Source organism: Agelaius tricolor, unplaced genomic scaffold (assembly GCF_023055355.1).
Source record: "Agelaius tricolor isolate 1412-34295 unplaced genomic scaffold, bAgeTri1.0.p SCAF_50, whole genome shotgun sequence".
Taxonomy (NCBI): Eukaryota; Metazoa; Chordata; class Aves; order Passeriformes; family Icteridae; genus Agelaius; species Agelaius tricolor.
The window spans coordinates 1,430,423-1,454,790 of NW_027269310.1; the positions used below are offsets into that span (position 1 = coordinate 1,430,423).

Here is a 24,368-nt window from a genome sequence, read left to right on the forward strand (position 1 = left end):
ATTTGTACCCTGAGCCCTCCTGCCTTCCTCCAGTTATATACCCTGGCCCCAGCCCTGCTCCTGGCTCTTTGCCTCTGGTTCCCTGCAGCAGAGGTTGTGTTCCTGCTTGCTCCTGTTTCCCTCTTCCCCCTCACTGCAGCTGGGCCCTTGGATTTTCCCTTACTAAACCCGGCTGGATCTGCTCTGCGAGGAGTCCTCTCGTCCCTCTGGTGAGGCTTTGATTGCACCATCCGGGCTCAGGCGTCTGCTGGGCTGGGGCAGTTGTCAAGGCAGCCCCAAGTGGAGCCGCTTTCGGTGCTGCAGGCGCCTGACAGCGCCTGCCTGGGGAAGCTGCTCTGGCCACCCGCAGCAACCAATTCCTTTTCCCAGGCAGCAGCTCCCAGCGTCCTCCTGCGAAGCCCAGAGAGAGAGGGAGCAGCTGCCCTCAGCCCTGTCCTTTACCGCATCCCAATTCTCATGTAATGTCCCCCCCGGGAGAGAAACTGCCAGAGAAGAGAAGTGCGACCAGATCCCCCCCTCCCCTGAGCTTGAACACTTCTTTTGTTTCTTAAGGACCCAGTCTTATCAGAGCAGTGGTATTGCACTGACAGCTGGGACACCAGCAGGGGATCACCCCACAGTGCCCAGTGTGCACCAGGCTCAACAAGGTCTCCTTCCCCCCTGATTCCACCAGGCCGCTTCCCTTGGCTGTGGTTTTGCTGGATAGTGGGTCAGGACAGTGAGAATCTCCTTCATCCATTCATTCACTGTTTAGGGTCCTGCCGACACTTGCTCAATTTCTCTCCAAGGTGACCTCAGAAAACCAATGACATCACAGCTCTTGTCCATCTGGTCAAGAATCTCCCACGAGGACACTCTGGTCTCTCCTCCAAGGGCACAAAGCAGCAAAACCCCTGAGGAAAATTTTCCCCCGTGGGCCCTGCGCCTCCTTGGGTGAGTTCCAGAGCAAACAATCAAGGCAGTGGCCTGAAATGTTTTCCCAGCTGGGCCATAACACTTCTCTGATGGATGCACATTGTCCCTGGGGAAAGAGATGTGCAGAACCCTTCACTAATGCCCTGGAATGTCAAACAGGAATCCCAGCCTTGGACAGCTCTCAGGAACCACTTCACTGTGGATTTTCCTTCCTGGAAGCCCAAGATGTCTGAATGTGCTCCTGGTGCCTCAGGGCCTGGGTAAACAGGGCTTGTCAGAGAGGCTGGCAGGGCACCAACACCCCTCCTCCTCACAGGGCACCTCTGTTACCCCAATTAGCTCCGAGTGGCTGCCTGGGGACAGGTGCCCACTTCCCCATGTGCCTGGGATGGGCACATCCTGCTCAGGGCCAGTGCTGGCCTGGGCCCAGAGCCAGGGCCATGACCCAGGTGCTCTGGGAGGGCTCGGTGGCTGCAGGTGTGACAGGATGAGGGGCAGGGCAGGGCATATTCCCCTCGGGACAGTGCTGTGGGCATGGAGCTTGGTGGGGTTTGGCATCTGCAGGGAAAGGGCTATTGGGTTGTGTGGATGTGGGAATTGTCACTCCTGAGGCATTCCCCAGGCCTCAGCCTTGTCTGCAGGTGCTCAGCATTGCCCAGTGCTGCCCAGTGTCTGCAGTGACTGAGATGCCAATCAGCCACCTGATCCCATGTCCCTTGTTCCCCTTGTTCTCCCACATGTTGGGTTTGGGGCTGGGCTCAGCTCTGGGGTGTCCCCCAGGGAAAGCTCTGGGAGGGGAGGGGCAGCAGGAGATGGGGGATCTGGCACTGGGGGCTGTTGGAGGATGGATTGTGTTGGACTGGGGGCTGTCCCCACAGGGTCCCCAGGTGCCTTTGGCTCCCTGCCTGCCCCCCTTGGCCCCCCAGGTGCCTGGGCCCTTCCAGGGGCAGCTGCCCCGTGCAGGAAGCTGGAGGGATGCCGGGCAAGGGGGCTGGATCCGTGCCACAGGTGGGGTGGGGTGGACTCTGTGCCAGGGCTGGGCTTGTGGCCAGGGCTGGGGGCTGTGCCAAGCCGGGCTTTGGCCTGGGGGCTGGCAGGGAGGGTGCAGGGAGGAGTCCCGGCAGGGATAAAGGTGCTCCTCACCTGCTGCAGCCTCAGGCAGCGCTGCCCAGAGCCAGAGGAAGATGAAGGTGGCTGTGCTCAGCGTGGCCCTGCTCTTCTCCATCCTGCTGTGCCCCCCGGCACAGGCCAAGGTGAGGCACCAGCCAAACGCTGTCCCCACATCCTGCCCTCCTTTCTGGCCTCCCTTCCCACCCTTTTGGTCCTTCCTGTGTGTCCTATTCAGGGTCCCCAAACGCCCTCCCACTGACCATTCCTGAGACCTTTCCTTCCATGTTCCCCCTCAATCCTTTGCCTTTCTTCCTGGCCATTGTAGCAGGGTCCTCCTATAGAATTCCCTGACTCACTCCCCATACTCCAATGATTTCCCCGTCCCGTTGGTTTTGTCCCCACCTGTCCTCATTCTTCTGTCCCTGCCAAGTCCCTCCCTTGCCCTCCCATGTCCCTACACCTCAATTCCTTTTTCCTCCCCTGTACCTCACACCCTGCTCCTTCCACAGCCCCAGCCCTGTCCCCTGGGCCCTCAAGTGACCCCAGATCAGTGTCTTTGTGTCTCCCCCCACCTCAAACAGATCTCCTTGGAGGCCCTGAATTCCCATCCCTCTGCCTGCAACCTGCTCCCTGCACCTGTGTCCCCCCCAGCCCCACAAGGTCCAGTCCAGACCCAGCCTTTGTTCTCCTTTCCAGGCACTCCTGGAAGGAACCCAAGATGATCTGCGGGAGGTGAGTGGGCTGCTGGCATGGGAGGGCATCCCCTCAGGGAACTGGGGGGCAGTGGTGTCCCCCCATCCCTTGCTGGCACCTGGGACATCCCAGTGACCAGCGAGGTCTCCTGATCTCTCTGCAGTTGGATTTAGACAATGTCGCATTCCTGGAGACGCCTCTGGTGGGTACCACGAGTTCTGCCGCTGTCAGAGCCTCCCCTTGCCTGGCCAGCACAGCCCAGGCCATCCCAGTCTGTCCCAGCAGAGCCCAGTGCACCCGTCCTGACAGCCCAGACAATGCCCTGGCCCAGGGCTGCTCCCCAGGGAAGCCTTTGCCCAGGGCCCTGCTGCATTCCCATCCCTGTCAGCCCAGGAGCCCCTGGATGAGCCAGGACGCAGCCCCTGCCCCAGCTGTGCCTCTTGGCCAGGAGCCCAGTGCTTCTGGGCAGCAGCACAGCAGCTCCTGCACCCCATTGCTCCCACAGCCCCTTCCCCAAGGCCCCCCTGCTCTCCCCTGCCTCCCAGTGCAGCCCAGTGCCCCCAGTGTGTCTCTAACGCTGCCTTTGTCCCCAGCCCCCTGTGGCCGAAGAGCTGCGGGCTCTCCTGCGGCAGAAGCGCCTGGCTGCCTCTCTGGATGCCTAGGTGAGCCGTGCCTGCAGGGACAGGGCTGGGGACAAAGCCCAGCCATGGCCCAGTGGGCTCCAGGGGTCACCTTCTGGGCTTTGTCTTTTAGGCTTGCAAGGACCAGTGTCCTTTTTCCTCTCCAGTGGCATGAGGAGATGATCATCCCTGCAGGAACCCCCTGAACCCTTTGAGCCCTGGGCCATTTCCCCTGAAGAATAATCAATCAATAGTCAATAAACCCTTTGAGCAAAGCTTTGCTCTGTGTCTGTGTGTGTGTCCGTGGGTCTGGATTTCCTCCTTTCCAGTGACCCGGGGAAGTCAGGCCAGGTCTGGGCTCTGCTGCCTTGACACAGTCTGTGCTTTCCCCCAGACAAATGGTGTGTTGGGAGTTGTGCAGAGTCCAGGGGGAATGGGTTGAGTGGGGGGTGGCTGTGCAGGTGGTGAGAAAGGCTGTGGTTCACTGTTAGCATGGTAGGAATGGCCTGGGTTTAAAAGAACACAAATAACTTCAGAACAACTTTCTTTTAAAACTTTTTCTCCCTGTGAGAAATGACCACTCATTGCCCAAGAGTTTGAAATGTTTATTAAAACCTTAACAAAACTTACAACAAAAGGACTAAATAAGGAAAAAGTGACAGTGCTGGGAGCCTCCCCCACTTTGTGGCTGGTAACCAGGTGGCTGGCTCATCCACACAATGGCTGCTCTCCCTTTTATATCCTTGCTGTTGCAACAGGCAGCCCTAGCTCCTCCCAAAGGCTGTCTCTTGACTCTTGGTCGCTGTCCATTGCTGCAGACTGCTTTCCTGGAACTGGATTGGAGCTCAGCTGTTGCTAAGCCGTGCCTCTTAGGAACAATCTGCCCCTCCCCAAATGCCCAGACTACCAAGATCATCCCGGGATAACAATGCTGGGCAGGGGGGACACATTGCAGTAACAGAACTCTACATCTGTACAACTTCTCTTAACATACTGATCATGTTCACCCTTTAATTGGGAGAGCCAACCATCTCATTACTCATCTCTAACACTGGGGCATTCACATTCTCTGAAAAAATCCCTCCACCCAGGATTTTTCTCCTGGGAAGCTGAGAAGCCTCAGAGGAAAAGGAAAACAATTCTTATCTCATTTGCTTCTCCTGTGTTGGGCTGATGTGCAGAATGTGTTTGGAGATTGTTTACCCACAGGTGATTGATTGGTCACTCAAACCCCTGGTGTGTAAGTGCAGGAAAAGTTGTTTGTGAGAGATAGTTTTCATTTTTCTATCAAAGAGTGAAAAAACAGTTTATGTGGGTGGCTAGTGTTTATCACAGTCTTAGAGCTCTTTCTCAGGAAAAACAAGTTGTTTTTCACTGCTGCACAACTCTGTTCTCACAAAGAGTTGTCAGCTTTCTCATGGCTTCTGTCGGCTCAGGTCAGGATTCAGTTTGTCAGCCTTTGGCTGCTGTTTCACCACCACAGAAAACACCATTCCTGTCCCAAAAAATAAAAGCAGCTGAGACTCAGCCCAGTGCCTTCTAGAAGGTGAAAAGGGATGCAGGTGCCCGGAGGTCCAGGAGAGAAATGGCAATATTGGAAATGTGAGAAGCAAAGTTTTATCCATAGAGGCAGTGCCTGACCTCAAGGAAGACCTTTCCTACCAGTCAAGACTTCCTTAGGGAACACCCTGCTCAATATCAATTAGAAAATAATGTTATATTGCTTCTTATGAAAAGAAAACTAAGGAGAGAAAATCCTGAAAATGGGAAAAAATCATTTGAGGTAATTGCTCATTGAAATCTATTTCATTAATCCCACTCCTGACAAAATTCATTCTTGAAGCTAATTCTGGTAGAGGTGCAGCTCCTTTGGGCTTTGTGCACTCTGAGGAGCCCCATGGGAGATTTGGTGCCAACTCCATGAGCCTCAGTTCCTCAAAGGAGATGTCACAAATGCCCAAGGAAAGGAAGTGCAAAGCAAAGGCAGAACACACCTTCCAGGGCCCAAGATAATGTTCTCCTCCCCACTGGATTTCTGCCCTGGTCAGATGGGACTGTGCGAGGGTGAGGGAGACTTCCTGAGCAATCCTTTGCTCTCCGGGCACTGATCAGCTTGATGCCTGGAGAGGCTCCCTGGAACAGAGGCTGGGCAGAATTAAAGGAATAAAGTAGGGATTTATTACAAGGCCTTCAAAGGATTCCCCTTGAGCAGGACAAGAGCCCAGCCAAGGCTAGCCTCAAAATGGATGACTGGTCAGGAGTTTTCCCACTTTTATAAGGTTTGGTCCATTTAAATATTGGGGATAATTGTCCAATTCCAGCCTCAGGTGATGCAGTCCCATCCTCCCAGTTTGCTCTCCTCAATTTGCTGTTGTTTGCCCTTTTGGGGCCTGAAGCTGCAACAGCATCTGGTTCTGGGGCTGGAAAAGGATTGTTTTGTCTGACTACAGTGTGAAGAGAACTTGCTAACACTCTGTATGAAGTCCAGAGTTACAGACTAATGCAGTACAGAATCTGGAGATATGACAGCTAAAACTGAAGGCATCAGCCTGTTCCATGTTCCCTTGGTTCCATGGGGATCCACAGCGTCACAATGGCCACTTGTTCCCATGAGGTTCCCCAGTGTCATCGTGGTGTCCTTGGACCCACCTGGTCACAACCGACCCATGGTTCCATGAGGTTCCTGGTGTCACCATGGTCACTGTCAGAGGCTGGGTGAGATCAATGTCCTGAGACACCGTGGGATGAGCTGTCAGTCAGTCACACAGTGGGGACAGTGCTAACCCAGCCCTGATTGCCTGAGCCATCAGAAATCCCACCTGGGGGAGGCCCACAAAGGCCCAGGGGCTTAAAAACACGGAGCACAAGGTCAGCCCCTGGTATGGACTCTGCCTTCTCCTGGGGTTTGTGTCTCACCCACACTGGAAGCCTAGGAACTGATAATCATATGCATGTCTTCTATAGAGCTTCTGTCTTTCTGTCTCTCTCTCTTTCTTCTCCTTCTAATGCTCTTTATATTTTTGGGTACCTCAACAGCTTACGTGTTGAATGATTTCTAGGTTAAATGAGCTAAGTTAATGAAGTTACTGCTATGAAAAGTGTTTTCTGTGTAATTGGATGTTGCATGAAATCCTCTTCCAAAGTTTCTTGTGTTTTTGTACTTTGCCAGTAAAATTCTGTGTCATTTTGACCTCTTGAGAATATCTGGCTGGTGTTCCTGCTGTGCACCAAACTCGAGTAAAGGAGCCTTTGGTTACCTGCAGCATTTCAGTGTTCTGGGCTGTTACACCCCACAGGCTCACAATGGCCTCTTGTTTCCACACTGGCCCCTTGGTTCCATGGGCCCCAACAGTGCCACAATGATCCCCTTGGTTCCACAACCTCCCAGAGTGTTGTAGAGAATACATTGTAAAGGAGTTAATAGAAAGTTCCAATGATAGGTATAGATTGTTTGTTTAATGTTTTATAGTTATGTAAAGTGCCGGTGTTAGTTTTAATTGTTTTTTTAAAGGTTTTATAATTATGTAAATCCCCTTACTGTTGGGTATTCCCCCCGCTGCTCCCACTCTCATCTAAAATGGCAAACCAACCAAGACCATAAAGAACATGATTACATCACCTAATAAGCAAATATGAAATTCCCATAAGACTTAGCAGAAAAGGATTACATAACAAAAACCCCTAGAACAACCAACCACCATGCAAATAAAGAATCAAAATACCACCTCTAAACAAAGAGAACATAAGACAATATCAAAGATCATGGTCAGAACTTTTTTCCTTCATCACCCTTACCAGAGTGGGCCAAGAGCAGTATAAAGATTATGAACCTGAAACCAACAGGTGTCTACTCAGAGACTCTTGTGAGGAAAGAAGACCCAGCTCTTCAGGACAATGGAGCTGACCTCCTTCTCCTCCACGCCATCTGGGGAGGAGCGGTGGTGTGTGCACAATCCCTGGAGTGGGGGGACACGGGTCCCTACCGGGGTTTGGGGTGCCCCGAGTACAGCAGCAGCACTGAGTAGAGCAAAGAGGGCCCCAGTGCCCAGGCTCGGACGGCGGTGCTGGGGGTTCAGTGTGCCACGGTTCAGGTAGAAACCGTAAACCCACTGGAGGTCCCTGGGGGCATTGGGGTCACAGGGCAGGGCTGGGCTGGGCTTACAGGGCAGGGCAAGGCCAGACCTGCCCCTTCCTCCCCCACACACAAGATGTTTGGAGCCAACAATCTCCTCCAGTCTGTCACAACAGGCAATGTTGGAGGTGCAATCCCAATTGTGGCCATGGGCACCTGGCTGAGAAGGACAGTTCTTTTCCATAGGAAGGAAAGCACAGATCCCCAAGGTCTGGAAGGCAGGTGAGAGCCTTAGTAGGCCAAGGCCAGCCAGACTTGTCAGTAATAGCAGATGCTGGATTTAGGGAATTTTGGAGGTGGAAACCCAATCTCGGCCATGGGCACCTGGAGAAGCAGGACAGTTCTTTCCCATGGGAAGGACAGCATGGAGCCTCCTCCAGTGTTTTGGAGACAGATGCGAGGTGACCATTGTGAAACCACTGCCAGCCAGACTTGTCCTGGCAATATTCCTATGGGAACAATCCCTGGATAGAAGGAAATTTGGAGGTGAAATCCCAATTCTGGCCATGGGTGCCTGGAGCAGAAGGACAGTTCTTTTCCATTGGGAAGGAAAGCACCGAGCCCCAGTGTTTCAGCAGCAGATGAGAAGTGACCCTCAACATGCAAAGGTCCCTTGGACCCGTCAGGCAGCCCATGGGAGGCCAAACCAGCCAGAGCTGTTCTGTGTTCCCTTGGTTTTATGGGGCTCCAGAGTGTCACAATGGTGCCTTGGATCCATGGGGCCCCGCAGTGTCATAATGGTGACTTGATTCCATGGGTTCCAGCAGTGTCACAGTGGCCCCTTGATTACAAGAAGACCTGCAGTGTCACACTGGCCTCCAGGTTCGATGGGGTCCCAAAATGTCACAGTGGCCCCCAGGCGTCATAAGGCCCCGCAGTGTCACAATGGTCCCAAGGATTCCATGAGGCCTTGCAGTGTCACCATGGTCTCCGTGATTCCCCAGGCCCCACAATGTCGCGTGACTCCTCTGTTCCATGAGCCCTGCAATGTCACAATGGACCTTTGGACCCTGGGGCTTTGCTGTGTGACAATGGTCTCCTCTGGCTCCACAGTGTCACAATGGACCATTGATGACAGGAGGCCACTCTGTGCCACCCTGGAGCTTTGGTTCCATGCAGCCCTGCAGTGTCACAATGGTCTCCTTTGGTTGCCCAGTGTCACAATGGACCAGTGATGACATGAGGCCCTGCAGTGTCACAATGGACCTTTGGTTGCATGCAGCCCTGCAGTGTCACAAAGGCCTCTTGGTTTCACAAGGCCCCATAATATCACAATGGTCCTCTTGGTTCTGTGGGGACCCCCAGGGGCACAATGGTCTCCATGATTCCATGGTGCCCCTCAGTGTCACAATGGCTCCTTGGTTCCATGAGGCTATAAAGTGTCTTAATTGACTTTGCATGGTTCCATGAGGCCTTGCAATGTCACAATGAACCTTTGGTTCTATGGAGTCTTGCAGTGTCACAATGGCCCCTTGGTTCCATGGCACCCCAAAGTGTCATAATGGTCTCCATGGTGCCATGAGGCTTTGCAATGTCACAATGGACCCTTGGTTTGATGAGGCCTCTGTGTGTCACAATGATCCCTACATTCCATGGAGCCACACAGTGTCAGTACGGTCCCCTTGTTTCCATGATGCCCAGCAATGTCACAGTGGTCTCCATGATTCCATGAGGCCCAGCAATGTCACAGTGGTCCCTTGGTGTCACAGGGCCCCACAGTGTCACAATGGTTCCTTGGTGTCACAGGGCCCCACAGTGTCACAATGGTGCCTTGGTTCCATGGCCCTGTGCTGGTGCATTCCCCCCTGCCCTTCTCAGGCCGCCCTGCCAGCTGAGAAATGCTCCTTGGGCCTCGGCCTCGGCCAACAGCCCCTGGCCTCAGCTCCTCTGCAGCTCATCACAAACACTGTCTGCTCCAGGCACTGCTGCTGCCCAACCAGCTCCTGGTTCCTTTAGCAGCAGCCCTGGGAACTGTGTTTGTTCCCTCAGTGGCACAAGATCCCTGTTCTCACCCTGCCAAAGAAAGCTGTTGGTGCCCAGTGCGGCCAGGATGAGCCATTGCTGGGACTGAAGCCCCTCTCTTGGGACCCTGCAAACAGCACTCCAAAAGGAGCCCTTGGAGCTCTCCTGGGCCAGCGACTCCCTCTGAGCGGGGCCTCTCCCAGCCGGGAACTCTCCCGTTTGCTGCACTCGGGGATCCTGAACAAGCACAGAGCCTGGGCCGATCCCCCCACTCCTCCAGGCTCAACCCTTTGCCCGCTGGGGAGATGCCAAAGCATCAGCAGTGAGCATTCCCTGCCCTCAGGGGAATCGCTCCCAGGTGCCTTGCACTGACTCTTTGTGTCTGTGTGCACACAGGAGTGCCTGTGCTGGGGAAATGTGGCAGAAATGCTGCTCTCTGAGGGCTTGGAGTGCCTTGGATAGCTGAGTCAGTCAGGCCTGTAGGGAAGCTTAAATCACAAGGTCTAAGTGAAGTTACCTGCTGCTAAGAGTTGTTCTTAGTTGCTAAGTTGTTACCTTTAATATAAGTTATTAGCTAAGTTAAATATTGTAAAGTGTTATTCCTCTGTTAAATTGCAAAGTCATAGGTTTAAGTTAGGTTAAATGCTGTTACACTCTGCTCTTTTGCAAATTTGTGAAGTTGAAAGTATCAGTATATGTTAAGTTTGAGCTCTGTTAAGCTTTTAGGCCGTATTCCTTTTATCCCTGTCCTCTCTGTCCTTTTCTCACACACACACACAGAGGGACAGTTCTCGGTTAATTTCTGGTTTGATTGCCTGGATTCTGTTTGGTTTTGTTGTTGCTTTGTTTCCCTGGTGTGCCTGAAGTGTCCAGTAAGGAGCAGAGTGACTCTTGCCAAGGAACTTTGTGCTGCTGTCCCTTAAGATTAAATCTGGTTTTTGCTGCTCCCTTGCTGGGGATTTTTTCAGCGCTCTCAAGGCCTCGTTGGTAGCAGGGTGAAGGAGCCCTGGCCCAGGCTGTGGCCCTGGGGGACACGGGGACGCTGCCGGGGGGTCCCTGTCCCCCTGTGCCACCCCCAGGGCCCTGGCCCCTGTCCCCGTGTGTCCTAGGGTGACGTTATGATGCTTGTATCCCCATTCATGTGTTCTGTTTATGCTGGCTGTTATGTTCTGTGCCTTTAAGACTGGCTCTGAAGAGTGAAAGTTTTGTTTGGGTTTTCTTATCAGCCTGGCAGGACACAGAGACAAGGCAGTACATGGTGCTGCTTTTGCTTTTTGCTTTTGCTTTTCGCTTTGCTCTCTTGCTCTTGCTTCTTCCTTGCTTCTGCTTGCTCTTGCTTCTGCTCATTAGCTAGTTTAGCTAAACAGTCCAAATTTCTTGCTGGACTGTTTCTTCTTTCCTTTTTTGAACCAGCTTGAACCTGCTGCGGACTGGGACCTGGGAGCACCGAGAGTTTGCACCTTGTGGCCTGCAGCAGCTACCCCAGCACAGGACGGACTGATAACAGAGCGACCACCTCCAAGAGAGACTTTCTGAATTTGTCATCTTTTTTCAGAGCGGTGACAGAGTGGTGTCACCTGGTATTTTTCATTTTGTGTGCTGGGGGGTGCTGTGCCTGTTAAATAAACAGGTTCTTTCCACTTCTCTCTGAGGAATTCTTCCCAAACTGGTTTGGGGGAGGGGCCATGTGGGTTTGCTCACTGGAGGGGCCCCCTTTTGGAGATTCTCTACCAAATTTGCCCGAAACCAGGACAAAATTTGGTGCCCAACGCGTGGGGCTCAAGCGAGAGTGGAAAAACCCTGCTTTGAGTACATTTTGGCTGCCATTATTCTGTCTTGGTATATAGCAGTTAATTGCCATGTTTTCTGAATTCATAATGTCTGTTGGGGTGAAGGCTTGCATGCATTTCTGGTCCCTAGGGTTTTTTGAGATCATAATACCTCTATGGTCTGTCCCTAGGTTTATTATCTTATCCAGAAACAGCTCTAGTATTGTCCCTAATAGGTAGTTTTTACAGCAGAGGGGCAGTGACCAGAATAGCTCTCCTGCTGGGCTTGGTGGTAATGATTTGTAAGGAGTTGATAACCATGTTGGGGTCCGCTCCAGGTATGAATGGTTCCTGGCTATGGTTATGCACCCAGTTTGTTAGAGGAGGAGCAGCCGGGAATGAGGCTTTTCAGCCTTTGCTTTCCTTCTTCTCCTATGAATCGGTTGCATCAGTAGTGAAGGATGTTCAGTTTCCCATGAATGTTAAAGAAACCATCTTTCTGGTATTCAGCCTGGTAACCTTCCTCTATACAGTCTGCTGCTTCTCCAGAATGAGGGCTGAGATTTCTAGACAGGCTGATGAGACCCCTGACTCAGAAGTAGACCCAGGCGTGGAACATCCTGAGTGGTGTGGGAAATGGGAGGATATGGGCCAAATCCTGAAGGAATTCTCTGACCCTCTAGTCTGGGATTTTCCCCATGAACAAATTCAGACGCCAGCTGAGGGGGGAAATATCTGAAAGAGAAACACCAGGATGAGCCTAAGGAGAGAAAGGTCATTGCAGTGAGCTGGGCCCTGGCATATGCTTATCGCACTCTGTTGGAGACTGTAGGACAGCAGACAGAGGCAAGGGGGCAAGGAGATAAATCAGCAGCTATCCCAGTCCCTCAGGCTGCAGCCAACAGCCCAGGCTCGAAGCCAGCAGCCAAACCAGATAGCGAGCCTAAGCCAGCAGCTAAACCAATGGCTGCTGCTACCAGCACTAGAAGTGGGAAATGCACGGACAAGACCAATCGACCAGGGGATGATGATGATGATGATGCAGGAGAAGGAACCTCAGTGCCTCCTGACATAAAATCAGGAGTCAAAGCAGCCAGTGCAAGATCAGATGCAAATATTGGGTCTTTTTCCCTGAAGGACCTTCATGGCTTACGGAAGGATTACACCCGACGACCTGATGAATCCATAATTAGTTGGTTAGTCCGTCTCTGGGATGCTGCAGGCGAGGCTACAATTCTGGATGGCACGGAAGCGAGGCATTTGGGATCCCTGTCACAGGATCCTGTCATCAACCAAGGAATGATGAGGGGGACAAACCCTTAGAGCCTCTGGGCACGGGTCTTGGAAAGTGTTGCACTAAGATACCTGTGTGCAGATGATCTTTACATGCAACAAACACAGTGGAAGACCATAGAGCAAGGGATCCAACGCCTGAGAGAGATGGCAGTGGCAGAGATTATCTTCTCAGATGATGTGACAACTAGGAACCCAGACTTGGTGCCATGCACGTCTGTGATGTGGCGGAAACTTGTGCGACTTGGGCCACACGAATATGCTTCTGCTTTAGCCATAATGAAGTGGGATGAGAGGGATGAGACTGTCCTGGATATGGCAAGGAAGCTCGGAGCATATGCAGATGCTGTGCGTGGCCCAACACAGGCCAGAATTGCAGCGGTAGAAACACGTCTGCAGAACTTAGAGGATAAGATAGAGGAGAATCATAAGAAGCTCAGAGAGGAGATTAAAGAAGACCTTCTCCAAATCTCGGCAGTACAGATCAGAGGTTCTGGTATCCAAGGCAGATGTTTCCCAGATGGCCAGAGAAGGTACACCCCATGAACAGAGCTGTGGTTCTACCTGCGTGACTGTGGAGAAAACATGAGGAGGTGGGATGGAAAACCTACTGCTGCTCTGGCACGACAGGTGCGTGAATTGAAGGAAGCCACCAGGAAGAAAGCAGCTCCAGTTGCCCATAGCCGAACCACCAGGTATGATGCTGATGATGCCATGTCTGATCCCCTTGAAGGAACATCCAAGACATATGCCCAGGGAAAGAAGGATAACCAGGCTTAGAGGAGCCCTGCCTCGAGCCACTTAGAGGCTAGGCAAAATCGTGTTTTCTGGTCTGTGTGGATTCGTTGGCCTGGCACATCGGAACCACAAGAGTATAAAGCTTTGGTTGATAGTGGTGCTCAATGTACATTAATTCCGTCGAGACATGTGGGGACAGAGTCTGTTTCTATTGCTGGTGTGACAGGGGGATCCCAGGATTTCACTTTGGTGGAAGCTGATGTGAGCCTGACTGGGAATGAGTGGAAGAAACATCCTATTGTGACTGGCCCAGAGGCCCCATGTATTTTGGGCATAGACTACCTTCAAAGTGGGTATTTCAAAGACCCAAAAGGACACAAGTGGGCATTTGGGATAGCTGCTGTAGAGACAGAGGGCATCCAGCAATTGAACACCTTGCCTGGGCTGTCTGAGAATCCATCTGCAGTAGGACGCCTGATGGGAGAAGAGCAACGGGTGCCAATGGCCACCTCCATAGTGCATCGACGACAGTATAGAACCACTCGAGATGCTGTGATCCCCATCCATAAGATGATCCGAGAGCTGGAGAGCCAAGGGGTGGTCAGCAAGACCCACTCACCCTTCAACAGCCCCATTTGGCCTGTGCGAAAATCTGAAGGAGAATGGAGATTGACTGTGGACTACCGTGCATTGAATGAGGTGACTCCACCACTGAGTGCTGCTGTGCCAGACATATTAGAGCTCCAGTACGAGCTTGAGTCCAAGGCAGCGAGGTGGTATGCCACTATAGACATTGCCAATGCATTTTTCTCCATTCCTCTGGCAGCAGAATGCAGGCCTCAGTTTGCTTTCACGTGGAGGGGAGTGCAGTATACGTGGAACCAACTGCCCCAGGGATGGAAGCACAGTCCCACCATCTGCCATGGACTGATCCAGACTGCCCTAGAAAGGGGTGAGGCTCCAGAACATCTGCAATATATTGATGACATCATTGTGTGGGGGAACACAGCTGCGGAAGTGTTTGAGAAAGGAAAGGGAATCATCCAAATCCTCCTGGGAGCTGGTTTCGCCATTAAAAAGAGCAAAGTAAAGGGACCAGCTGGTGAGATTCAGTTCCTGGGAGTGAAGTGGCAAGATGGACGGCGTCAGATTCCTAAAGACGTCATCAACAAGATCACAGCAATGTCTCCACCCACCAATAAATAAGAAAGAGACACAAGCTTTCCTAGGTGCCATAGGCTTTTGGAGGATGCACATTCCTGAGTATAGTCAGATCGTGAGCCCTCTTTACCTGGTCACCCGCAAGAAGAACACTTTCCACTGGGGCCCGGAGGAGCAAAAAGCCTTTGCACAGATCAAGCAGGAGATCGCTCATGCAGTAGCTCTTGGCCCGGTCAGGACGGGACCAGATGTGAAGAACATGCTCTATTCTGCAGCCCGGAACCATGGCTTGTCCTGGAGCCTTTGGCAGAAGGTGCCTGGGGAGACTCGGGGTCGACCACTGGGATTTTGGAGTCGAAGCTACAGAGGGTCTGAAGCCAACTACCCTCCCACAGAGAAGGAAATTTTGGCTGCCTATGAAGGAGTCCAAGCCGCCTCAAAGGTGATTGGTACAGAAGCACAACTCCTCCTGGCACCCCGACTGCCGGTGCTGGGGTGGATGTTCAAAGGCAAGGTTCCTGCCACTCACCATGCCACCGGTGCCACATGGAGCAAGTGGATTGCTCTTATCACTCAGCGCGCCCGTATAGGTAAACTGAATCGCCCTGGGATTTTGGAGGTAATTACAAATTGGCCCGAAGGTGAGAATTTTGGTGTCACAGATGAAGAACAAGAACCAGTGACACGGGCTGAAGAGGCTCCTCCATATAACCAACTGCCCGTAGAGGAAACACGCTCTGCTCTTTTCGCTGACGGTTCCTGTCGCATCTTAGGGATGAACCGGAAGTGGAAAGCAGCCATATGGAGCCCCACACGACAGGCTGCACAAGCTACCAAAGGAGAAGGTGGATCAAGTCAACTTGCAGAACTCAAAGCCGTTCAACTGGCCCTGGACATTGCAGAAAGAGAGAAATGGCCAAAGCTCTACCTCTACACTGATTCATGGATGGTAGCCAATGCTCTGTGGGGATGGCTGGAGAGGTGGAAGAAGGCTAACTGGCAGCGTAGAGGAAAACCAATTTGGGCTGCTGATGAGTGGAAAGATATTGCTACCAGGGTAGGGAGGCTACCTGTGAAAGTCCGCCATGTAGATGCCCATGTCCCCAAGAGTAGAGCCAATGAGGAGCACCAAAACAATGAGCAGGTAGACCAGGCAGCAAAGATAGGGGTGTCAAAGATAGACCTAGATTGGGAACACAAGGGAGAGTTATTCCTAGCTCGATGGGCCCATGCTGCCTCAGGCCATCAGGGCAGAGATGCCACCTATAAGTGGGCAAGAGACCGAGGGGTGGATTTAACCATGGACAGTATTTCTCAGGTTATCCATGACCGTGAGACGTGTGCTGCCATCAAGCAGGCCAAGCGAGTGAAGCCCCTGTGGTATGGTGGGCGGGGGTCCAAGAACAAGTATGGGGAGGCCTGGCAGATTGACTCCATCACACTGCCCCAGACACGCCAGGGCAAGCGCTACCTGCTGACCATGGTGGAAGCCTCCACTGGAGGGTTGGAAACCTACCCTGTGTCTCATGCTACTGCCCGGAACACCATCCTGGGCCTTGAAAAGCAAATCCTGTGGAGACATGGTACCCCTGAGAGGATTGAGTCAGACAATGGGACTCATTTCAAGAACAGCCTTATCAACACCTGGGCTAGTGAACATGGCATTGAGTGGGTGTACCATATCCCCTACCATGCACCAGCTGCAGGCAAAGTGGAGAGGTACAATGGACTACTAAAAACCCAGCTGAAAGCTTTGGGTGGGGGATCTTTCAAAAATTGGGAGCAGCATTTAGCAAAGGCCACCTGGTTAGTTAACACCCGAGGTTCCACCAACCGAGCAGGTCCTGCCCAGTCTGAGTCCCTGAATGTAATAGATGGAGATCAAGTCCCAGTGGTACGTGTCAGAGGTTTGTTAGGGAAGACTGTGTGGGTCAATTCTGCCTCGAGTACAGACAAACCCATTTGTGGGGTTGTCTTTGCTCAGGGACCAGGTTGCACATGGTGGATAATGCAAAGAGATGGAACAACACGATGTGTACCTCAGGGAGATCTGATTGTGGGGTGAGAATGATACGCAATATTACTGTTCGTTGGATGTTACTGCCATTGTCTGTACATTAAACCATACAGACATGAGATAGAAGGAAATGTGTAAGTGATGAAGGTCTGGGCAAGTGGAAGATGGAGAAGGAGATGTGCAAGTGTCGAAGGTCTGAGCAAGTGATAGATGGAGCTTTGAGTGAGTAAGGTGAAAGGGGGGAGCAGATGGAAATTTTGTGTGAATAAATGCATGATGTGTGGTAGTATGTTGATGATATGGGGATAAGGGGTGGAATGTCCTAGGGTGACGTTATGATGTTTGTATCCCCATTCATGTGTTCTGTTAATGTTGGATATTCTATTCTCTACCTTTAAGACTGGCTCTGAAGAGGGAAAGTTTTGTTTTGGTTTTCTTATCAGCCTGGCGGGACACAGAGACTGCAGCTTTTGCTTTTGCTGCTTTTGCTTTTCGCTTTGCTCTCTCTCGCTCTTGCTTGCTTCACTTCTGCTTGCTTTGCTCATTAGCTAGTTTACCTAAAAAGTCCAAATTTCTTCCTGGACCGTTTCTCCTTTCCTTTTTTCTGACCATTTCGAACCTGCTCCGGACTGGGACCTGGGAAACACCAAGAGTCTGCACCTTGTGGCCTGCAGCAGCTGGCCCAGCGCCGGAGGGACTGAGAACAGAGTGACCACCCCCAAGAGAGACTTTCTGAATTTATCATCTCTTTTCAGAGTGTTGCCATCCAGTATTGTTCATTTTGTTTGCTGGGGGGTGCTGTGCCTGTTAAATAAACAGGTTCTTTCCACTTCTCTCTGAGGAATCCTTCCCGAACCGGTTGGGGGGACGGGCCGTGGGGGTTTGCTTACTGGAGGGACCCTAATTTGGAAATTCTCCTCCAAAGTTGCCCTAAACCAGGACAGACTGTCTGGTTTTGGTGTGTGATCCTATGCAATTGGTGTTGGAATTCCCATGCCAGGGCCCAATCTCTTCTCTGTTCTAGATTTTCAACTAGTGACTCTGCTTCTCTGTCAGGGATCTCCCGCTCTCCAGGGATCCTTCTAAATTCTCTTAAGGCTCTTAATGGATTTGGTCTTCTCCAATCCCAATCCCAAGGAAGACACCATGCACTCCCCACCAAATGTGACTGGAGAATCCACCATTTGTCTTTACAGCCCCCACAAAAGATTTTTACCCACGCCTGACAAGAAGATTCCCGACATTTAAGACACTCGGTCTAATTGAATAATTCTCACCTCACTTCAGCCACTACTGAAAGAGCAAGTGTCAGTTCATTCCAGGTTTTCCACGGCAGAGGGAACTTGAACTCCTGTTCCAGTTCCTGTAGGGGTTTTCTTACCAAGAGTCTCAATCGGTGTAGTTCTCTGTCCCCTAATGCAGTCATTCCCGTTCCCAGCTGGCGCAGGTTCCTGTGCCTTCCGAAGGGTTGGCCGTAGATCTCCAGGGCGACTGGTCACCTCCCAAGGGGTGTCTGCAGGGATGGGTCCTTTCGCTCGACTGGCATGTGTCCAGCCTTTTTCAGCAGTTGGGATGGCTGTTTCTGTGGTAAACAGGACAACACAGGGACCTTCCCAGTGGGGTGTTAGGGATGTCTCTTTCCAAGTCTTAATTAGGAGCCTATCTCCGGGTTTAAGCTTATGCATTATTATATCCAAAGGGGGTCTTTGTACCAATAGCCCTTTTTGTTTTAATTCCTCCCTCCGTTTCATTAACTGTTGTATGTAACCCTGAATTTGACTATCTTGGATGCAAGGATGGTTCCCCGGAAGTTCTAAGTCGTAAGGCATTCCATAAAGCATTTCAAAGGGAGAGATTCCCACATCCGTCCTAGGTTGGGTTCTAATGTTTAGCAATGCCATGGGTAAACATCTGACCCAAGGCATTTTAGTTTCTACCATGAGCTTGGTGAGTTGCTTCTTGATTTCTCCATTTGCCCTTTCCACCCTCCCTGAGCTTTGAGGGTGCCAAGGGCTGTGATATTGCCATTTAGTGCCTAAGGCCATGGTTACCTCTCTCAGTACTTTGTTTGCAAAATGGGGACCTCTATCAGAGTCTAATATTTCTACTAGTCCATACCTAGGGATTATTTCTTCCAGCAGGGTTTTAATCACCACATTTGCAGTAGCCCACGATGTAGGATATGCTTCTACAAAGTGGGTTAGCTGATCTACCAGTACCAAGAAGTACTTGTATCTCCCTACTTTCGGTAGCTCGGTGAAATCTATTTGTACATGTGAAAAAGGTCGGTGTGCTAATTCCCTTCCTCCTGGAATCCTTTCTCGAGCCTGATGTCTGTTAACTCTTTGGCATGTTATACATCCCCTAACTACTTGTTTTGCTATATCGTAAATTCCTATACACATATACTTAATAGTAAACTGATCTACTAAGGCTTGGGTTCCCCAATGAGTCTGGTCATGCAGCTTCTGCACTATTCTTGGGCCATAGATTTTGGCAGTACCTCCCTATCATCTGGCAATTTTCGAATACCCCCGTTCTCTTTTATTCCCATTTTGTCTAATTTCTTCTTTTCCTGGGCTGTGAAGCTCAGGACTCAAACTTTCTCATCATCTCACGTTCTCCTTATCCCCTGATCCTGGAATTTTCTGAGAGCAGCTTCCTTTGCTTCTCTGTCTGCTGTGTTGATTCCTCTGATCAAATGGGAGAGACCCTTTTGATATCCTTTAACATGTACTATTGCTATTTTCTTTGGGCCTCTTAAAGCTTGTAGTACCTGAGTAATTAGTTCCTGATGTATTAATTCTCTTCCTCGGGAGTTTATTAACCCTCTTTCTTCCCAAATTTTCCCAAAAGTATGTACCACTCCAAAGGCATATTTGGAGTCCGTGTAGATGGTCCCAACCTTAGCTTCCAAGAATTTTAGAGCCCGCAATATTGCATACAGTTCACAGGCCTGGGCTGACCAACTGGGACTCAAAGGTCCAGATTCTATTATTTCCAAATTTTCACCTCCCACAATCGCATATCCAGAGATTCGCTTTCCCTCAACAACTCTACAGGACCCATCCACAAATAACCTTTCTCCCCCTTCCACTTCTTCCTCTTCAAGGTCCAGCCGAATTTTTGTTTGTTTTTCTATGCTGTGTAAACAGTCATGAGTTCAATTCTCCTGTGGATCTCCAAACAAGAATTCAGCGGGGTTTTGCAGAGAGGTGGTTTCAAGTATCAACCAAGGGGATGACAGTAAAATGCCCTCGTATTTCAAAAGTCTTGAGTCTGTTATCCATTTTTCTGCCTTTTGTTGCAATACTGCAACATAAGCAGAACTGTCCTGTATGTTATGGGGGGGTAAAGACTTTCAGTTCTCCTCCATAGGTACTTTTGAGAGCTTCTTCCACTAAGAGGGCTGTTGCCACTATAATCTGCAAACATGTTGGCCATCCTCTACTTACGGGGTCTAGGATTTTAGAAATAAATGCTACTGGTTTTTGACTGCCGGCCCAGTCCTGAGCCAGTACCCCAAATGCTACTCCTGCCTCAGTGTTAACAAACAAATAAAAGGGTCTCCTAACATCCGGGAGGCTTAGCACCGGGGCATTAGCCAATTCCTCTTTTAATTGTTCTGTTGATTCATCATCCTTCTCAGTCCGTTTCATCAAACCTTCAGCACTTAGTTTTTCATACAAAAATTTTACTTTACCACTAAAGTTTTCAATCCATTGTCTGCAGTATCCTACAAGACCCAATAGCTGCCTGATTTGTCTCTTATTCCTTGGGGGAGGAAAGGAGAGGATTCCCTTAACCCTCCCTGGGTCTAGTGTTTTAGTTCCTTTACTAAGTCGGTGTCCTAGGTACTTCACTTCTTCTACAAATTGCAATTTACTTTTGGACACTTTCAGCCCCTGGATGCTTAAATAGTTCAGAAGCTTAATGCTTTCTTCTCTAACTGATTCCATGCTTTTTCAAGCAATTAAAAGGTCATCTACATATTGAACAATGGTTATTCCTTGGTTCGGGGTATAGGATTTCATTATTTGCTCTAGTGCCTGCCCAAACAAATTCGGGGATTCTGTGAATCCCTGTGGGAGCACTGTCCACCTTAGTTGTTGCTTTCGGTGGTATCGGGATCTTCCCATTCAAATGCAAAATAATCTCTACATTCTTCTTTCAAGGGGCACGCCCAAAAGGTGTCTTTCAAATCTATAACACTATACCAGTGACCATCTGGTTTCAATTGACTGAGCAATGTGTGGGGGTTTGCTACTACAGGGAACCAGGCAATGGTTCTCTTATTTATTTCCCTTAGATCATGTACTAATCAGTATTTTCCGTCTGGTTTCTTTACAGGTAAGATGGGGGTGTTGAAGGGAGACATGCAAGCTTCCAAGAGCCCTTGTTGTATTAACCGTTCTACCTCTGGTTTTAGTCCCCTTCGCCCCTCATCTGACATGGGATATTGTTTTATCCTTCCTGGGATTTCTGGGTTTTGAATGTTGACTGTGAAGGGCTCTATATTCAATCTTCCTGCTGTATCAGGGGTATACCAGACTTCTGGGTTGATTTTCTCTTTGTCAGTGACCCGTAAGGGGCACAACCTGACTTTCAGCTGTTTTTCTTCAATATTTATATTTATCCCGAATTCCACCATTAAATCTCTTCCTAATAAATTGTAATCAGCTTCGGGAACCAGTAGCAGTGATCCTACCCCGATTTTCTTCTCTGATTCTATTAAGACATCTTTAATTACAGGAACCTTGAAGGGTTCTCCTTTTGCCCCAATAACCTGTAGTGTGGAAGGTGAAATCTTACATCCTGGGGACAAAGATTGAACTGTTGATCTCTCAGCCCCTGTATCTACAAGGAAGGTTATGGGGGTTTGCTGGGGACCCACCTTAAGTTTTACCAAGGGCTCCAAGGACATTTGGGTCCCCAATAGATAGAGCCCTTGACCCCCCTAATCCTCTTTGAACATTTTCTCATCCCTAAGCCTCTTTCGACATTCCCTCTTCATGTGTCCTTTTCCACCTCAACAGTAGCACACTACTCCTTCTCTCCCTCCAGTTGCAGGTCCTCCTAAATCCCAGGGACTCTCCTCATGCCACTTCTTTCTCGTGGTGGAGGGTTGTTTCGCTGTCCCTCCCTGACTGCCGCCACCATCATCCGAACTTGTCTTTTGTGTGCCTCATCCTCCCGTCTAACATATACCTTCTGAGCCTCCCTGAGCAATTCATCAAGTCCTCTGTCCTGCCAATCCTCCAACTTTTCTAATTTCTTTCAAACATCCTTCCATGATTTGGCTACAAACTGTGTTTTAAGGAGCGCTTGCCCCATTGGCGTCTCTGGGTCCACCCCTGAGTATTACTGAAAACTCTTCCTTAATCTTTCCAACCATTCTTCAAAGTACAAGGAACTTCAGTGTTTCAATAGAATTGAGTTCTTGAGAGTTCTGTGACATCACTGAGGGGGTGGTGACATCACAGAACGGGCCGTGACGTCACAGAGCTGGCTGTGACATCACAGAGCACAATATGAGGCCATAGAGCAGAGTCTGCCATCACAGAGGGTGGCTCAATGGCATCAGAGAGTGGGCTGTGACATCACCTGGTGGCTGTGTGACATCATACAGCAGGCTGTGACATCACAGAACAGACTGTGACATCACAGGGTGACTTTGTGACATCAGTCTTCTGTGATGTCACAGCACTGCTGTATGACATCACAAGGTGACAAAGAGTCGGCTCTGTGACATCACAGGCGCAGTGTGACATCACAGGGGCAGTGTGACATCACAGGGGCTGTGTGAGGTCCCTGGGGAGGTCACTCTGCCCTGGCCCCCTCACAGTTCCCCCCAGAGCAGTCCAACCCTGCTCGTGCACAGCGGGGTCCCCTGTCCCCCCGGGTTCCCCCGCCCCCGGCCCCGCAGCCTCCCCCAGAGGATGTTCCACGAGATCGACCCCAGAGCCTGACACGGGGATGGGGGGCCGGGGCCCTGGGGGTGGCACAGGGAGACAGGGACCCCCCGGCAGCGTCCCCGTGTCCCCCAGGGCCAGAGCCTGGGCCAGGGCTCCTTCACCCTGCTACCAACAAGGCCTTGAGAGCCCTGAAAAAATCCCCAGCAGAGGAGCAGCAAAAACCAGATTTAATCTTAAGGGACAGCAGCACAGAATTCCTTGGCAAGAGTCACTCTGCTTCTGACTGGACACTTCAGGCACACCAGGGAAACAAAGCAACAACAAAACCAAACAGAATCCAGCATTTCTGCCACATTTCCCCAGCACAGGCACTCCTGTGTGCACACAGACACAAAGAGTCAGTTCAAGGCACCTGTGAGCAATTCCCCTGAGGGCAGGGAATGCTCACTGCTGATGCTTTGGCATCTCCCCAGCGGGCAAAGGGTTGAGCCTGGAGGAGTGGGGGGATCGGCCCAGGCTCTGTGCTTGTTCAGGATCCCCGAGTGCAGCAAACGGGAGAGTTCCCGGCTGGGAGAGGCCCCGCTCAGAGGGAGTCGCTGGCCCAGGAGAGCTCCAAGGGCTCCTTTTGGAGCGCTGTTTGCAGGGCCCCAAGAGAGGGGCTTCAGTCCCAGCAATGGCTCATCCTGGCCGCACTGGGCACCAACAGCTTTCTTTGGCAGGGTGAGAATAGGGATCTTGTGCCACTGAGGGAACAAACACAGTTCCCAGGGCTGCTGCTAAAGGAACCAGGAGCTAGTTGGGCAGCAGCAGTGCCTGGGGCAGACAGTGTTTGTGATGAGCTGCAGAGGAGCTGAGGCCAGGGGCTGTTGGCCAAGGCTGAGGCCCAAGGAGCATTTCTCAGCTGGCAGGGCGGCCTGAGAAGGGCAGGGGGGAATGCACCAGCACAGGGCCATGGAACCAAGGGACCATTGTGACACTGTGGAGCCCTGTGACACCAAGGAACCATTGTGACACTGTGGGGCCCTGTGAGACCAAGGGACCACTGTGACACTGTGAGGGCCTCCTGACACCAAGGGACCATTGTGACATTGCTGGGCCTCATGGAACCAAGGGGACCGTACTGACGCTGTGTGGCTCCATGGAATGTAGGGATCATTGTGACACACAGAGGCCTCATGGAACCAAGGGTCCACTGTGACACCAGGGGGCCTCATGGCACCATGGAGACCATTATGACACTTTGGGGTGTCATGGAACCAAGGGGCCATTGTGACACTGCAAGACTCCATGGAAGCAAAGGTTCATTGTGATATTGCTGGGCCTCATAGAACCATGCAAAGACAATTAAGACATTTTACAGCCTCATGGATCCAAGGAGGGTTCCCGGGAACCAGTGAGACCATTGTGCCCCTGGGGGTCCCCACAGAACCAAGAGGACCATTGTGATATTGTGGGGCCTCGTGAAACCAAGAGGCCTTTGTGACACTGCAGGGCTGCATGCAACCAAAGGTCCATTGTGACACTGCAGGGCCTCATGTCATCACTGGTCCATTGTGACACTGGGCAACCAAAGGAGACCATTGTGACACTGCAGGGCTGCATGGAACCAAAGCTCCAGGGCGATACAGAGTGGCCTCCTGTCATCAATGGTCCATTGTGACACTGTGGAGCCAGAGGAGACCATTGTGACACAGCAAAGCCCCAGGGTCCAAAGGTCCGTTGTGACATTGCAGGGCTCATGGAACAGAGGAGTCACGCGACATTGTGGGGCCTGGGGAACCACGGAGACCATTGTGACACTGCAAGGCCTCATGGAATCCTTGGGACCATTGTGACACTGCGGGGTCTTATGACACCTGGGGGCCACTGTGACATTGTGGGACCCCATCGAACCTGGGGGCCAGTGTGACACTGCAGGTCTTCTTGTAATCAAGGGGCCTCTGTGACACTGCTGGAACCTATGGAATCAAGTCACCATTATGACACTGCGGGGCCCCATGGATCCAAGGCACCATTGTGACACTCTGGAGGCCCATAAAACCA

General features: G+C 51.2%; 2 protein-coding genes across 2 annotated transcripts in view; one reads left to right on the plus strand and one right to left on the minus strand.

Moving 5' to 3' along the window:
• LOC139604387 (zinc finger protein ZFP2-like) overlaps window positions 1–24,368 on the minus strand; it is a 521,402-nt gene that overhangs the window by 144,703 nt on the left and 352,331 nt on the right. The gene's annotated exons all lie outside the window — the stretch shown is intronic.
• Window positions 14,482–24,368, plus strand: part of LOC139604366 (serine/threonine-protein kinase pim-2-like) — a 40,486-nt gene continuing 30,599 nt past the window's right edge. Inside the window, exons 1-2 of the mRNA XM_071455539.1 lie at window positions 14,482–14,835; window positions 15,712–15,896. Coding sequence (XP_071311640.1) covers window positions 14,482–14,835; window positions 15,712–15,896 — 539 coding nt within the window. The remainder of the gene's footprint in view (window positions 14,836–15,711; window positions 15,897–24,368) is intronic.